This window comes from Camponotus vicinus, unplaced genomic scaffold (assembly GCF_025532165.1).
Source record: "Camponotus vicinus isolate PSW18456_S1 unplaced genomic scaffold, iyCamVici1.0 SCAF_8, whole genome shotgun sequence".
Taxonomy (NCBI): Eukaryota; Metazoa; Arthropoda; class Insecta; order Hymenoptera; family Formicidae; genus Camponotus; species Camponotus vicinus.
Window position 1 is genome coordinate 17,416,793 of NW_028141980.1, and position 14,179 is coordinate 17,430,971.

Genomic DNA, 14,179 nt, shown 5'->3' on the forward strand with positions numbered 1-14,179 from the left:
ATATTAATCTCAAAATATATCGGTTATCTATATACACGATTTCTTAAGAACATTAAACATTATGCAAAGATTAAGGAACAAGTATGGAGGATATATTAATACTTGCCATAATACAAACAATAGCTTGTTTTTATTATGATTATCATAATGAATATCATAATTGTATTATGATTATCATAATTATATTTCAGCAAAGGTTTAAAATGCTTGAGAAAAAAGGTATAAGCTTATACTAAGCTTTTATTTTTTCAAGTAGCTGAACGTAAAATTTCTAAATCCATGTTTAATTCTCGACGACCGCTGGTTTCTGCGTTTCTTCAAGAGGTGGAACTGGAGGATAAGTCCCGTCATGCCAATTTCCCTGCAAATCTAACGCGCGATTATGATCGATGATATTCGCCAAACACTCCTCGATCGCCGCATCCACGTTCTCCGCGGTGATGAATGTGACAGCTTCCTCCTTAGCTTTCTTGATCTGTTCGTCGACATACTTCTTCTGTTTGATCTCTCGCTTCTCTTTGTTTAACAATTTTCGCAGATTATACTCCTTGCGCTCTTCTCTTATGTTCGCCAACCTGACTTCCCTTTGTTTTGCCACCTCTGCATTCCATTCATCATTTATTGCGCTACATGTCTGGAAATCTTCTTCTTCAGCTTGCTTGATACTTTCCTTGTCTAATTGCACCTTATTTTGCATTTCAAAGTGGTACAAATATGATCTAAAAAAGAAAGAAGACACATTGCCTGTTAATTTAAAATAAGCTGTATCTAGACTTGTAAATGTTTTATTAGACAAAAAACCAGAAATATAATAAAAAAAATAAACAGAATTATAGAACCATATTATGCATATATATATATATATATATATATATATATATATATATATATGTATAATATATATACAAGCATAAATACCTAAGTGATGTCATATATGTTCTGTAATTATTATTTAAACGCTGAAGCTCCAGAGCTTCTTCCGTAGATATGACTGGTTTCTTTGGTATTCGGAACATTTTGGATTTTACTGGAGGTAACCAAATTGGCTTTCTTTTCCAACGTACACATTGCGTATAGACAGAATTTGGGATAAAGGTCTCGCAAAATCCTGTGATGCCTGTTGTCAGAGTGTTTGCGTTCATTATCCTCATGGCCTGCATTATATTTAGTGCTGTAAAAAATTTATTTATTAAGATTTATTTATTAAGATAACCATTACCAAGCCAATTATTAGCCATATCACAGTATATTATTTTTTTTATATACATACTGAAATCAGTACATTAATTGTTATATGTAATTTTATATGTTATTCTATTAATAAACATTTAAAAATTTCTTTGAACAAAATTTAACAAATATAATATTGCAACAACGCTCTTTATAAATAAACATGTTGAAATTAAAACAAAGAAGATGCAAAAACTACACGAGCGGTCACTGATAAAAGAACTTAACATAATAATATTGTGGCAATAACACTTAAATAATAAGTTACCATCATGTATCACCGCAAATTAAAATAAATTCTTTCTCGTTTCGTCGTGTTTCGCTTTTTCTTTTGATTATGTTATTCTTCAACAATTCCTTCCCCTGAGAAGCGAGGTTACGTCTCCTCTTGCGCGTTGATTCGCCGAATATCAACGGCGCGTTTAAGATGTTGTGTTTAAATGTTTGAGAATCGCGCCCTGTAATTTAAATAACAGTAAATGCTTTCTAATATAACAAATATACAATTAAATGTTACAAGCAGAAATTTTTCAACAAATAAGAGATAAAATTCGAAATTTTTTCAACAGAAAAGAAATAAAATCCGCATAGCAGAAGTGGCTCGCGATTGGAAGAAATAATTATAGTTTATAGAATATGTTTATTGAAAATGATCGTGTATAATGCGACGCATATCTATAATATACAACAAAAAAATTTTCCGCAAAATACATTCGCTCAAGCTCTTTCTCTCTCTCTCTCTCTCTCTTTCTTGCGTTTTTTTCTCTTGTTTTCCTTTTCCTCTCGAAACAATAATAGTGTTCGCACTATATACTAATTACCCTAATTGTAATATTAATGCATATTTAATTATCCTCATCACCACGCAATACGACAATATGCATTCAACATAAACACGGATAAATCTTATCTCAACAATCGTTCTAAAAGTATTATCGCCGTACATGGTTATTATATATTGTTAGTGTTTTTTTTTCTTTTTTTTGTTATTTTTTACAAATATGCCTGAACGCCGTAGAAATCACTTAAAATATATCTGCATCGACGATAATCACAGATATTAATTTGTATCTATACAATCTTGTTCTTTTTCCTGTTTTCTCTTTATTACGCCATTCGTGGGTCAAACTTAATTGATGTACAGTTAATTAAGATCCATTACAAATCAAGAATGGGATGTAATATAATTTTATTTACATATCCTAATTAAAACGGAAATAATTACGTAAAAATAATTATATCTCATATTCGAGTGTTCCGAAAAATTCAGAGATTCTCTCCAAAAAGAACTACTTCAACGTTTTTAATAATTTTATTAATTATTAGCATAAGAATTTTTATTAATGCATCTCATTCTCATTTCCTTCGGAACACCCACATTGAAATCTCATCATACTCATGTGTTATACATATTTTTAACGTTTCATAACATTATATCGTCGGGATATCTTTGGCTTAAACGCAGACAGTTTGTTCTATTTGTCTCTCGAAGAAACGTAAAGGAAGAAAAAATCCATCCATTTTGTAATAATGTTCAATGAAGATATCACTAAAGATAATAAACATATTTTGTAATTTTTGCCTTCATAGATATTGAAGGGCTCTAGGCAGTATCATGCTAAACTTTGTACAGATGATAAAATGGATGAATGGAGATGTATGGAAAACGTAGAAAAATTATATTTAGCACAAAGATAATCTCCATTTATGATATTTTAACATCACATTTATGATGCAAAATTTTCTATTTAAAAAAAGATTACATTCATTTTCTGATAGATCTAAAATTTGCATTATAAGTTGGCAGTCTTTCAATGTACAAGAGGACTATTGGAGATCTAAACTACTATATCAATCGATTACTTATATTTAAATCTTCTTATCAATGTGAATATTTGACTATTAAATAATAAGTGAATTATTAATATTTAGCATGAGCCCTTCAATCATTAATTTAGGAAATTCGTTTCGATCCACTCGCATCAAATAGATTCACAGAATTATTTAATGCACATATAAAAAAATGTGTGGCTTGTTTCAAATCGTTTGCTTGAGAACTTTAATTTTGTTCTGTGCTATCAAGTCATATTTAAACATTACAAAATGATTAGATTATTGTTAGAAGTTGGATTACCATTTAGAACCATGAAATTAGTTCATAAAATCTTCGCAACCTTAGACTCTTAGAATCTCTCTCTCTTTTTCTCTCGGAAATATATATATCGTAGAGCCTCGGTGCCTCGTTTCTGAATGTTTATATTCTTACACAATCGAAGTCTGAACTTTTTAGCTTCTTAGACCTATGGATAGCTCGAAATATTATATCGTGGTTGAATCTAAATTCTTAGATAAGCGGTAGTTTAGGTTCTTGAGAATCCACGCGTTTAATCGCTCTGGAATTAAAAATACAGTCTTGTAAAAAGTCCTAAGTTTTATATCTGTTCTTATATGCATGAAAACGATGGCACATGTGTTCCTAGCTTGGCTGTAAGCAAGAATCTCTTGTCGATAATATACTTGAGCTGTGTGTACATTTCATTGGTCGATCAAAGGAAGGCATTATACACAGTGCATAGGATTTGTCCCGTAATTTGCGAATTATTTTCTTTTAATTATAGATTCCTCAACAAATATTCAAAACCATTGTTGAAAAATCCATTGTTGAAAAATAATACGATAGTCAATTATTGGACAATTTCTATCAGACTGTAGATTTCTTCAAACTTAACGTAACGGTAATGTTTAATCCTCGTCTGTCGCCTCAAATAATTCTTCTCAAATTGTGAAAAATTTATTCATTCGCAATATGAAGACTAAATTGCAACAAAGGAGCAGCAAATGTTATCATATTATAATCAAGTAAATCATTAAATATTTTTCTTTATCCTTCCTTTTTTCGCAAACATAATCAATTAAAATACATATATGCTGAATACATATACACGTACAAGATAGAACATTAATATCATCTCTGATAGTTTTGAGATATCTTGTACATATATATTATCCAAATTCGTCAATTCTCTCTTCCTTTTTTCTCTATTTACTTAAATCAATTTCTCTGTATCTTATTATTAAATATATATTATAAGAATATTTTGTACGACTATATATTTTAATAAAATAGTTGATAAACAGTAGGTACAATTATTCAACAGTACTACGTTGTAGTAACATCTGGCGGTTGATAAGAAGAAATGCACAACTGAATTCATTCATTTAAATTAAATTCAATTTCTGACAACTTTTTACCAATATAATATATATGTAACAGATTCTTAAAGTCTCATCTTTCTGTCAGGAAACTTTTCAATTTTTTCTCAAATTCCATTTTCAGATTCAGATCTTTAAAATTTTAGCTTTTGGATATATATATATATATATATATATATATATATATATAAATTTTAGCTTTTGGAGATATAAATATATATAAATATATATATAAATATATATATATATATATATATATATATATATATATATATATATACACATATATATACATACATACATATACATACTATAATATCCATTAATAGTGTATGTTATTTTCCTGAAGTTCTCAATATTTCTCCTTCAACAATAATAGTAATAATATTAATGATATTATAATTAATAATAACCAAGAAATTAAAAGATTTTATCTCACCAAACAAAGAGACAAAAAAGAAGAACAAGAATGCTTATTAAAACTTCAAAATCTCTATGTAAAATAGTTTTTGGTTATAAACTGTAAAACAGATAATAAACAAATTATATTCATTCATAATAAACAAATAATTTTAACATTATTGTACCAATTTCTGCCAATGCTATATAATTATATCTCTAAATTGTGATAAATACACGATCTAAATCTATAATCTTCTCACAAATCAGAAAAATGTCACAATATATCCTCTATTTGTGAATTTAAATATAAAAAGTTTATCATTACGAAGTATTATGACTGTGTGTGAATAATCCTTATGAATTATTTATATTTGCTACTTGGCAGAAATGTATTTAGAGAAAGTCTTCCTACTGTATACACGTGCATAAAGATAATTTTTACATCCTAGGATTCTTACATCTTTGGATCTTTAAATCCTCAGATTTCAAGATTCCTGGATTCTGAGATCCCTGGAGTCCAAGATTTCTGGATTCCTAGATCCTTGGACTTCTATATCTAGATATCTCAGATTTTAAAGCATTAAATTTCATGAAAATAAAAAATTTGAAATCAAAAATTCTTCTTCCAAATTGTATGATTATTAAATTTTAGAATTTGCGTGAAAAAGAAATATTCATTTTTTCTTCTTTAAATATAAAAATGTTAAAACACTTAGATCTTATATTTACAAATGCAGGAATCCAGAAATGTAAGACTTTTTTCTTGCCTGATATAAATATTGAGCTTAACATTTGCGATAAGTAATAATAAGTGTAATGTAGATAATAGTTTTCACTTATATCTTATAAAGCTAATCTCAAAGAACAGGGTCGTGACTATGTAACGGTTCCGAAACTGGTATCACTGAGCTTAACGGACTGCGCTTCGCCAGAGGAATTTTCCCATTTCGCGTACCTAGCAAAATAGAAGACCGTCAATCTATTTTATTCTGTTCCTTTGTCGGTGAGACGTGTCGTGTCACCTCTCTCCGTACAAAATTACATCTCGTAAATAAAAATAACGTTTCTTTCGCTTTTGTACGTTGATGGTAGTGCAAGGCCGTGGCACACATGTTTTATTCTACAGCAGGGGTTCTCAAACTTGAAACACTTTTAAAATTAAAAGAAAAAGAATAAGAGAATAAGAAAAACGATAACGTTTTCAGAGTAACAGAATTTTTAGTATATTGTTATTAAATGGCACTATGGAATAATTCAACATTATCAAATTTTTGAAAAATCTAACATAATTGAAATTTTTTTCATTGCACAGCTAAACCAATTTTTGATATTTTCCATTAGAATGGAGCATGTGATAAATCATTGAATTGTACTATAAAAAATTTATATTATTGCTTGATAAAAAAAAAATCCAAAATTTATATTTTTAAATACATATATGCAATAAAAGAAGTTTCATTTCAGAAATAAAGATTTCATACATTAAAATCAAATGTATTAATCCAAATGCATCATCATGCCATGCATTATATAAATCTAAATAAATCTAATATTAGATAAATCTTAAAATTTTAATCATTTAGTGTAATTAAAAAAGTCTTCAATTTGACATATATATAAAATTAAATTTTTGCATACAAAAAGTAAATGAAATAATATTGTTTATATGAATTAACATTTGCAATAATTTACATTGATTTCTCTCTTCTCCTCTTTAACAAGAGTTACTAGCAAATAAGAAAATAATTAATAAAGATGAGAACGACTAAGCTTTACTTTGTACATTCTACGATAAAATATACAGTATGTAAAATATATACATTTTCAGAATACATACAAGTATTCTATCTGTGAGAGGGACCATCTGCAATGTAAACTAGAAAGTTTGGGAACCCCTGTCCTACACAGATTATTATATATCACGAGTTGTTAAATATATAAATAACTTCCGCAAGTTCTCTCTGAGCTTCCTATGGCCGCGCGCGCGCGCGAATTTTCTTGTGTCAATTATTTGATCATTCCCATCTGATGAATTTGGTTCGTCCGGTTTGTTCACTCGCGTTTCAAGGATGAAATTATTTGAATGATCATTTAGAAAATGTTTATTACACTTGCGCACTTCATTCGAACATTATGATGTGTTCTTTTTACTTTTCATAATTTAAATTGATGGAATTATTCGATCGCTCGTGGCCCATCGATCGGCATCGTATGTAGCACCTCGTCCAGTAATTGAAGCGCTCTATGTAAATGTACCTAACGGAAATAAATGTGAAATATTAAAATATCAAAAATAGAATTTTAAAATAGATGTATAAAAAAATTTGATGAGTAAAAAATCAGAATAACAAATTCAATACGTAATTAAATTCCTTTTAGTTTTAATATTTCATTCTTTGCATCTCTTTATTCTACAAAATGATAATAATCTAAATAAAAGAAATATTTGTATATTGCTGATCTTTAGAATTATTATTAAATTGTATTGAGATTTTCTTTTTGTCATGTATTTAAAAATATCATTTACAAAAATAGATTCGTGAAGTAAAATTATAAAACAAACCTCAATCCAGCATGGTGTTTCTTTTATACTTTGTCGCGGATAATCTGGACCCCATCCCTTAACAAAACTCAAACGCAGGATACAAAGTCTTCGTAAATCGTCGACTCCAATTCCTGCAGCTGCGCTGATACCTGAATATTTTATTTGTCTTATATTGTAAACATATATTTAACTATACATTATGAAAATTGTATCATTAATAGATTGTATTATTAATTCTATCATTAATAGATATTCGCGTTTATAAATTTTCTAAAGAAGCTATTACTTTTGGCGATAGGCCCTCCATGCGTCAGATGACCGGCAACGGCTGCAGCTTGCGCTGCTGCGGCAGCCTGGGCGGTGGCGGCTTGACCTCGCATTTGTTTGTGACATTGTCTCAAATCGAAAACTTTAATGTATGCCGATGGATAAATTTTATGTACCGCGTCACCAGGTGCGCGACCTGCCTCTCTGTCCAGATAGTAAGACTGTACAAAGACGCTGTGCTCGCTTTGACATTTTAACCAAACGTCGCCTTCACCTCTTAAATCCAGCACAACGCCTTTCCCTAAAATATTTATTTTCATTGAGAATTTTTATGATATTTGTCTGAAAATATTATTACTATAAAAGATAATTACCTATGTGAAGACGCGCCCTCTCGCTTTGTTCTGTCCTATGCACATTGCTCAAGGCACCTAAACAGAATCTATTTCCGCCGCTCGGATCTACGTAGCCATCTACGGTGACTGTGGGACAACTGCTGCTGACTTTAAATGTCTCTCCGACTTGGATGTCCAACTCGAAGTAACCCACGGAGCACCAATACTCCGGCGCTGGTTGCGTGGAAAGCAATCCTCCGATATTTCCACTAACATCATTTCCATGGCCTCCCCCTTCATTCAAATATTAGATTTGATTTTTAATCAAAATTGATAAAAGAAAATGCTAAGGACCGTGGCGTAGGTTGTTAGTATGTAATTAAAATCAAAACATAAATCTAAGACAGAAAATTTGTATATTCTTTAACAAATTTGAAAAAAAAGAACATTATCCGTCGAAGAAATAATTCGAATACAAGAAATATATCGATAAACGTACGTTTCAATCCAATACGGATCTTTTTCAATGTCTTAAACGGCTCGCACAAAAGTAATCACAACGCGAACGTTACAAAGACGCGTGCAGTATATAAAATAACCGAAATGTCAAACAAACAAACGGTTAAAACGGTCGAAATATCTAATAAAACGCAAAGACAAAAGAAGAGAGTAAAGCGGTCAAAAAACAAAAAACGCTTGTACAAAAATAATAAAATAAAATAAAAAATGTATGCAAGGCAATGACATGTTCGAGCAAATAGTGTAACGCTCACCTCGCTATCAAAATCGTCCATGTGACGCGAGGTATCAGGGACACTCACGCGTGAGTCAACCTACGCCACGGTCCTTAGCCTTTTCTTTTATCAATTTTGATTTATTATCTTACGGATCGTTATTCCTCTTTTGTTTTTGATTCTTAACGTTATATTATTTAACTCCAAAGCAGAAAACTTTCCTTAACACAATCAACTTACAGTACGATGCTGTATGAAGATGTCGAGGATCTGGAGGTTGCATACTTTGAGTGTATGTGAGAGTATTGGCACCGGTCCACTGCGGCGTCCCGGAATTGTATGGTGCTGTGCCCACGGGAAATCCATTTGGATGATGAAGATGTACAGGCGATACGGGTGAATTTTGTCCTTCACCTATTTAATTAGATAAACAAATAATCCAATATAATGTGCAAAAATGTTAAAAACACTGAAAAATTCAGACTCGGTATCCTTGTGGAATCTGTGTTTAAAAGGATATAGTGATTCTCTGTGTTGGTGTTTAATTGACGAGTGCGCTATACACGTTTTATATACCTAAAGAGGCTGCTAGCGCGTCGACGGTAGGAGGTTGATTGATGTCTTGCGGGGGTGTGTTGGTACCGTAGAACGTATCGGCGGTCGACTGTCCCTGTGCGGGACTCAGGATCTGCGCGCCGGACGTTCCGCTGGACGCGGCGTTCAGCGATTGTTGTTGGCTACCTACGGTGTGACTCATTGGATGTACTACTGCTGCAAAATCAAAATACACGATGCAGGCAACATAAAATATTAAAAAGGCACAAACGTGGCCCTCACTGTAACTGTTTTCCAATTACTCGTTCGCGTGCAAACTGGTGTTTCCCAAGGAGGCGATGCTCTAATAATTTGATTTTTAGATTCCAGGATATTAAATGACAGATCTCTGGTCTTACAAAAATCTTAAATTCTCCAAAAATCATAATTTTATAATCATTTTGAATATATTATATATGTGTATATGTATATTTACAATTACAATAATAACCAAAACATCGATTATTATTATTATTATACATATGTCATTGATCTTTTTATTTTTCTTTACTTTGATTCAATACTAAAACGTCATTTCAGATAGCCCTTGCTTCAGAAATTTAAATTCAAAGTTCACTTTATGCATTCACAATACAGACATTCTATAATTTAGGAAACTCTGATCCCATAAATCTAAGAATCACAAAAAATACATACTGCAACACACTAGCAAAGGCTAATCAGCGACATGTAATTGAAAGCTTTTTGAATAATACGGCTGTGTACAATGAAATACGTACGATGATGCATGTTACGGCCTGCCGAGTGATGAGATGTGGGAATCCAGGTTTGCCTGGGGCAATTATTGTCGTCCAGTTTAGCGTGGGGATTACCATTATTGCCACTCCCACCGGCATTAAACATACCCTCAGTACTGGCTGTGCCGAACAATCAGAAGGAAAAAAAAAACAATGAAGCCAAAAACAAAAATTGAATTACGCAACAAAAGGAAGAAGATTGCGAAGCAAATTCTTGCCTGCTACAACAGTCTACATTCGGTAGCAGTACATTCGAAAGCTGGCTCGTTAGCAATCAATTTAATAATTAACAATCGCATATCGAGAACGACAAATTTGTAGCACGTATGTTTTAGCACAGTTGAAGGTATGGTCCACATCTAAATTTTTCTAAAATATAATCATCACACGTCGAATTTTTCTCTTATCAGATTAATTTAAAAAATTTATTAACATCTCCTTTCAGATAAAGATGTGTTTACACATGTCATTGTTGCTGATTCATTAAGGTGTACTACCATCTATTATGACCAAACATTAATTGCACACAAATTTACGCCGTGTAAAGCCAATTGATAAAAATTTTGATAAAGTAAAAGCTTCAGAAGAGATAAGAAGATAAAATCATCTAACATTCAACTTACTTGGATTGGGAGTTGATAAGCCTGGTATAAACCCTTGTTGGGCTTGTTGAGCATTGTTCGAAGCGGTCGATTGGGGAGTCGGTGGATGATGCTGAATCGTCTGATTCATTTCACCGTCCACGTCCATCGCGGATCCAACAGCGGCCGCGGCTGCTGCGGCGGCGGTACCTCCACCGCCAACCGTGTACTCATCCTTGACCAATCTGCCACCAGGTCCCACACCCACACCGGATTGCAGAGTCAGTCCGGACAGGTCTGTAAAGAACGGGTCTGTGCGGGGGAAACCAACCCATTCCATCAAGACATCAAGAAAACCACAATAATCAATAATTTGCTCTCTAGCATTCCGTAACCTCTCTAGCATTTCCGTAAATTCGTCAATCAATCCTAGGATGCTAGGATGCGATTTACTTTTATCTCGTTGGATAATTATAATTAGATAATTATAATTGGATAATTATAATTGTGAACGAATTCAAAATGAACTAAACGGAATGATAGTGATTAAAGAAAAAAACGAACAACAATAAAAAAAATAATATTGCAGAAAAGAATCAAAAAGAAAATATAAAAGATATGAATAGTGTCACATATATAAGAGATATGAATATTAGACACAAAAATAAATTGTTATATGCGAAATATCGCACATACCTATTCCGGGCGACACCACTCGTTCATAATGATAGGGATTCACACATACGGAATCGCACTTCAAATCGAAAGCGAACTGGCAGTATTTTACATGTTTCAGTTCGTTCTTGTGCAAATCCGGCCATCTCCAAATGCGAGCATAAATTACATGCGGGAAACCCTTGCGTCCTGCCACTTGTAATCTGCCATCGAGAGTTCTTTGGATGGTGACACATTTGCTGGGATGTGCTCCATTAGTGGTTATTGCAGTTATCAAACTGTCCAACTCGTCGCGTTTCTCCTGTTGATTAAATTTTATTGTACATTAATCGCATTACAATTGAAAAATTATTGAATATTATAAAGTATACGTGAACATAATTTTTATAGTCTAACAATATCATTTTTTGTAAACTTTGTACGAATTGTGTTATGCAACATATATATATGTATATGAAATTTACTTTGAGCTTCTTCACTAGCGATTCAATTGCGCGTTTGCTGAAGCTTTCACTTTCACCACCTTGACGATGACACATCAATGAATGCACAATGCTCAGGCAAGCGTCAGCACTGGTAGGTGCACTGGGTGCAATTCCAGTCATTTCTCTTACTGTATTTCAAATTACATGTATATATAACACACATATATATAAATTAATTGTAATAAATGATAAAATATTATTTTTTTAAATGACCAAGTATACAATTATTTCATTTTAAAACTTTATTCTTACTGAACAGTATATTTATATAAGAATATTAAAGAATCCATCATAAAATTATTAAAATTTCTTAAATGAAGTGATTAGATAAATGAATATTGATAATAAACTATCAAATAAAATAATGAGAATAATAAACAGAAATAGAAATATATAATAAATATATTATACTGAGATACGCTTACGTTCTGGATTGGGTTGCATGGGGGGCGAGGGATACAAATGACCTCCCCCGCCCGCCAATCCAACCATCTCTGTAAAAGCCGTGGTGGATACTGCCACTCTTTTTCCCTCAAATGGATAGCCCTTTCTTTGGACTTGACACAGTCCAATTTTTCACACTCTATCATCTAGCGATAATATTTCATCCATGCAGCACAGTCCACTTTCCTGTAAGTAAATCTATTTATTTTTTATCATGTATAACTATCTAATCTATATCGCAACTCTATAACTAAAGGGAATTATTCCATTATATAATATCAAAGAAACGAAAAATCCAACATCACAATATTTACATTTTGACTAAATCGTTCTGGTTTCAATGTCTTACTTGCCTTTGTCATATTATCTCCAACAATCACTTTATAATCATTGGAAATAATATCAATAACAATCGAACGTGGCAGGAGCAAAACCTGCCTTTGTTTACCTAACATTAGGAGACACCTCATATCGTTCAATCATGCTCGACAGTCCGTGTCAATAAACTATTAAAGTAGCAAAAATAACGCGATGGGACTTACATTCCAGGAGAAGCGTGCATGCGAGAGCAGAAGGAGTGAAAGCGAGTTCACGACGTCCGCGGGAAACACGTGCAAGGATACTCGCGAGACATCGGTGACTTCGCCGAGTCACAGGATGCGAGACAGCCTCCCACGGCGGCGGGTAACGCACGATGACAGTTGAGCACGAGGAGACGCGAGCGCGCGAGCGCTTGTCGAGCGCTTGTCGAGCGTCGTCGAGCGTCGCGTTCGGCGGCTTTGCAACAAGCGGCAGAGCGATCCAGCGATCGCACCACGTGCACTACGTTTGAGGACGCGATACGCACGACAGATCACTACACGCAGCGGAATTCGAGACAAGTAGTTGCACCGTTTCGCATAGGTTAGCGCATCAATAATACATATCCCGGGGCGCGGATGGTGTCGCTGCGAGCAGCATAGCTAATCTAGCGCCAATGGCCGCATTCAGCGGACTCAACAGTTGAGCAACATCACTAGATTTCCCAGTGTAATTTGACGCTGATTGGTCGGAACTGAGAGTAGAAACCAATCACGTTCGATTGCTACTTTTGCGGCCAATAACATTCGTACTTTAAGGCCGATTCGCATGATTTTCGGAAACACATTGGTAGCATTGCTCGCTTCTTTCGCCTCTCATTGGGCGATGTATTTGGAAATCCTACCTGTAAGGTAAAGCAGCGTTTAATTGACCAATCAAGACGAGGAGTGAAGATTTCTTGTTTTGATTGGTCCATTAGAAACTCATCCAAAGAGGATCAGGATATCGAGAATTTGCAATGCTTCTGTAGAATTAAGATTTGAACTATAAATAGTAAATTGACATCGTATAATTGTATTTTTTCTCATTTATAGTTAAAATTATAGATGAGCTAAATGAAAAAAGATGAGCTAAAATAAAAACATAGCGAATTGCTAGTATAAATTTGCTTAATCGAGATTATGTACTTGTAATTTATTGCTCTAGTGTACAACATTTATCACTCTATCACATAATTCGTCATCATAATTTAACATAACTCTACGAGAGAATTATTTAAAAAATATGACTCGTTCAATGTCTTTCCGTTTAAGCGTGTATCCTACAAGTGGGGGTGTAACTCAGTGGTAGAGTGTCTGCTTCGCATGCTGAAAGTCCTGGGTTCAAATCCCAGCTCCTCCAAAACTTTCTTTTTGCTTTTCATTATATTTTGCATAATTTACATAAATACTTTTCTTTTGATTAGAACAATTTTGGATGATGAATCTCTCTCATCTTTTTTTCTCTTTCTAATCGATTTAAACATTATGATTTCAGATATTTACATGAATTAATTTGCAAATCACACATGACAATAAAAATCATATTTAAATATAACATACATTACCAAATTTCAC

At 32.9% G+C, this 14,179-nt stretch overlaps 2 protein-coding genes and 1 non-coding gene across 11 annotated transcripts; 1 reads left to right on the forward strand and 2 right to left on the reverse strand.

The window, feature by feature from the left end:
• Nucleotides 1-111: 111 nt before the first annotated feature.
• On the reverse strand, nt 112-1,650 carry Mrps26 (mitochondrial ribosomal protein S26). Of its 2 annotated transcripts, none has more exons than XM_083107545.1 (3): nt 1,499-1,650; nt 919-1,171; nt 112-719 (listed from the first exon to the last, which is right to left on the reverse strand). In XM_083107545.1, the coding sequence occupies exons 2-3, from the start codon at nt 1,158-1,160 to the stop codon at nt 284-286; spliced, it is 678 nt and encodes a 225-aa protein (XP_082963671.1). In that variant the 5' UTR covers nt 1,161-1,171; nt 1,499-1,650; the 3' UTR covers nt 112-283. The 2 variants fall into 2 exon arrangements, with proteins under 2 accessions (XP_082963671.1, XP_082963672.1); XM_083107546.1 differs by lacking the exon at nt 1,499-1,650 and adding an exon at nt 1,271-1,414.
• On the reverse strand, nt 1,605-13,201 carry Med (Smad/Smad4 homolog Medea). 8 transcript variants are annotated; one of them, XM_083107532.1, is made up of 13 exons: nt 12,806-13,200; nt 12,245-12,449; nt 11,799-11,947; nt 11,356-11,635; nt 10,702-10,971; nt 10,061-10,198; nt 9,303-9,497; nt 8,967-9,140; nt 8,032-8,286; nt 7,677-7,958; nt 7,409-7,539; nt 6,997-7,101; nt 1,605-1,688 (listed from the first exon to the last, which is right to left on the reverse strand). In XM_083107532.1, exons 2-12 carry the CDS (start codon nt 12,309-12,311, stop codon nt 7,021-7,023), a joined length of 2,022 nt encoding a protein of 673 aa, XP_082963658.1. In that variant the 5' UTR covers nt 12,312-12,449; nt 12,806-13,200; the 3' UTR covers nt 1,605-1,688; nt 6,997-7,020. The 8 variants fall into 8 exon arrangements, with proteins under 8 accessions (XP_082963658.1, XP_082963660.1, XP_082963661.1 ...); XM_083107534.1 differs by lacking the exon at nt 1,605-1,688 and having other exon boundaries at nt 4,976-7,101; nt 10,702-10,956; XM_083107535.1 differs by lacking the exon at nt 1,605-1,688 and having other exon boundaries at nt 4,976-7,101; nt 9,303-9,467.
• Nucleotides 13,202-13,892: 691 nt separating this feature from the next.
• On the forward strand, nt 13,893-13,964 carry Trnaa-cgc (transfer RNA alanine (anticodon CGC)). Its single transcript has one exon. It is a non-coding gene; the product is annotated as a tRNA-Ala (tRNA).
• The last annotated feature ends 215 nt before the right edge of the window (nt 13,965-14,179 follow it).

Bases quoted from the DNA above. Each gene is read 5' to 3' on its own strand.
- Mrps26 (XM_083107545.1), bottom strand. From the start codon at position 1,160: ATGCAGGCCATGAGGATAATGAACGCAAACACTCTGACAACAGGCATC. The intron at 720-918 runs GTATTTATGCTT...TTTCTTTTTTAG, and splicing joins ACATATATGACATCACTTAG to ATCATATTTGTACCACTTTG.
- Med (XM_083107532.1), bottom strand. From the start codon at position 12,311: ATGGTTGGATTGGCGGGCGGGGGAGGTCATTTGTATCCCTCGCCCCCC. The intron at 9,498-10,060 runs GTACGTATTTCA...TTGATTTTGCAG, and splicing joins AGGCCGTAACATGCATCATC to CAGTAGTACATCCAATGAGT. The intron at 8,287-8,966 runs GTAAGTTGATTG...ATTTGAATGAAG, and splicing joins TCTTCATACAGCATCGTACT to GGGGAGGCCATGGAAATGAT.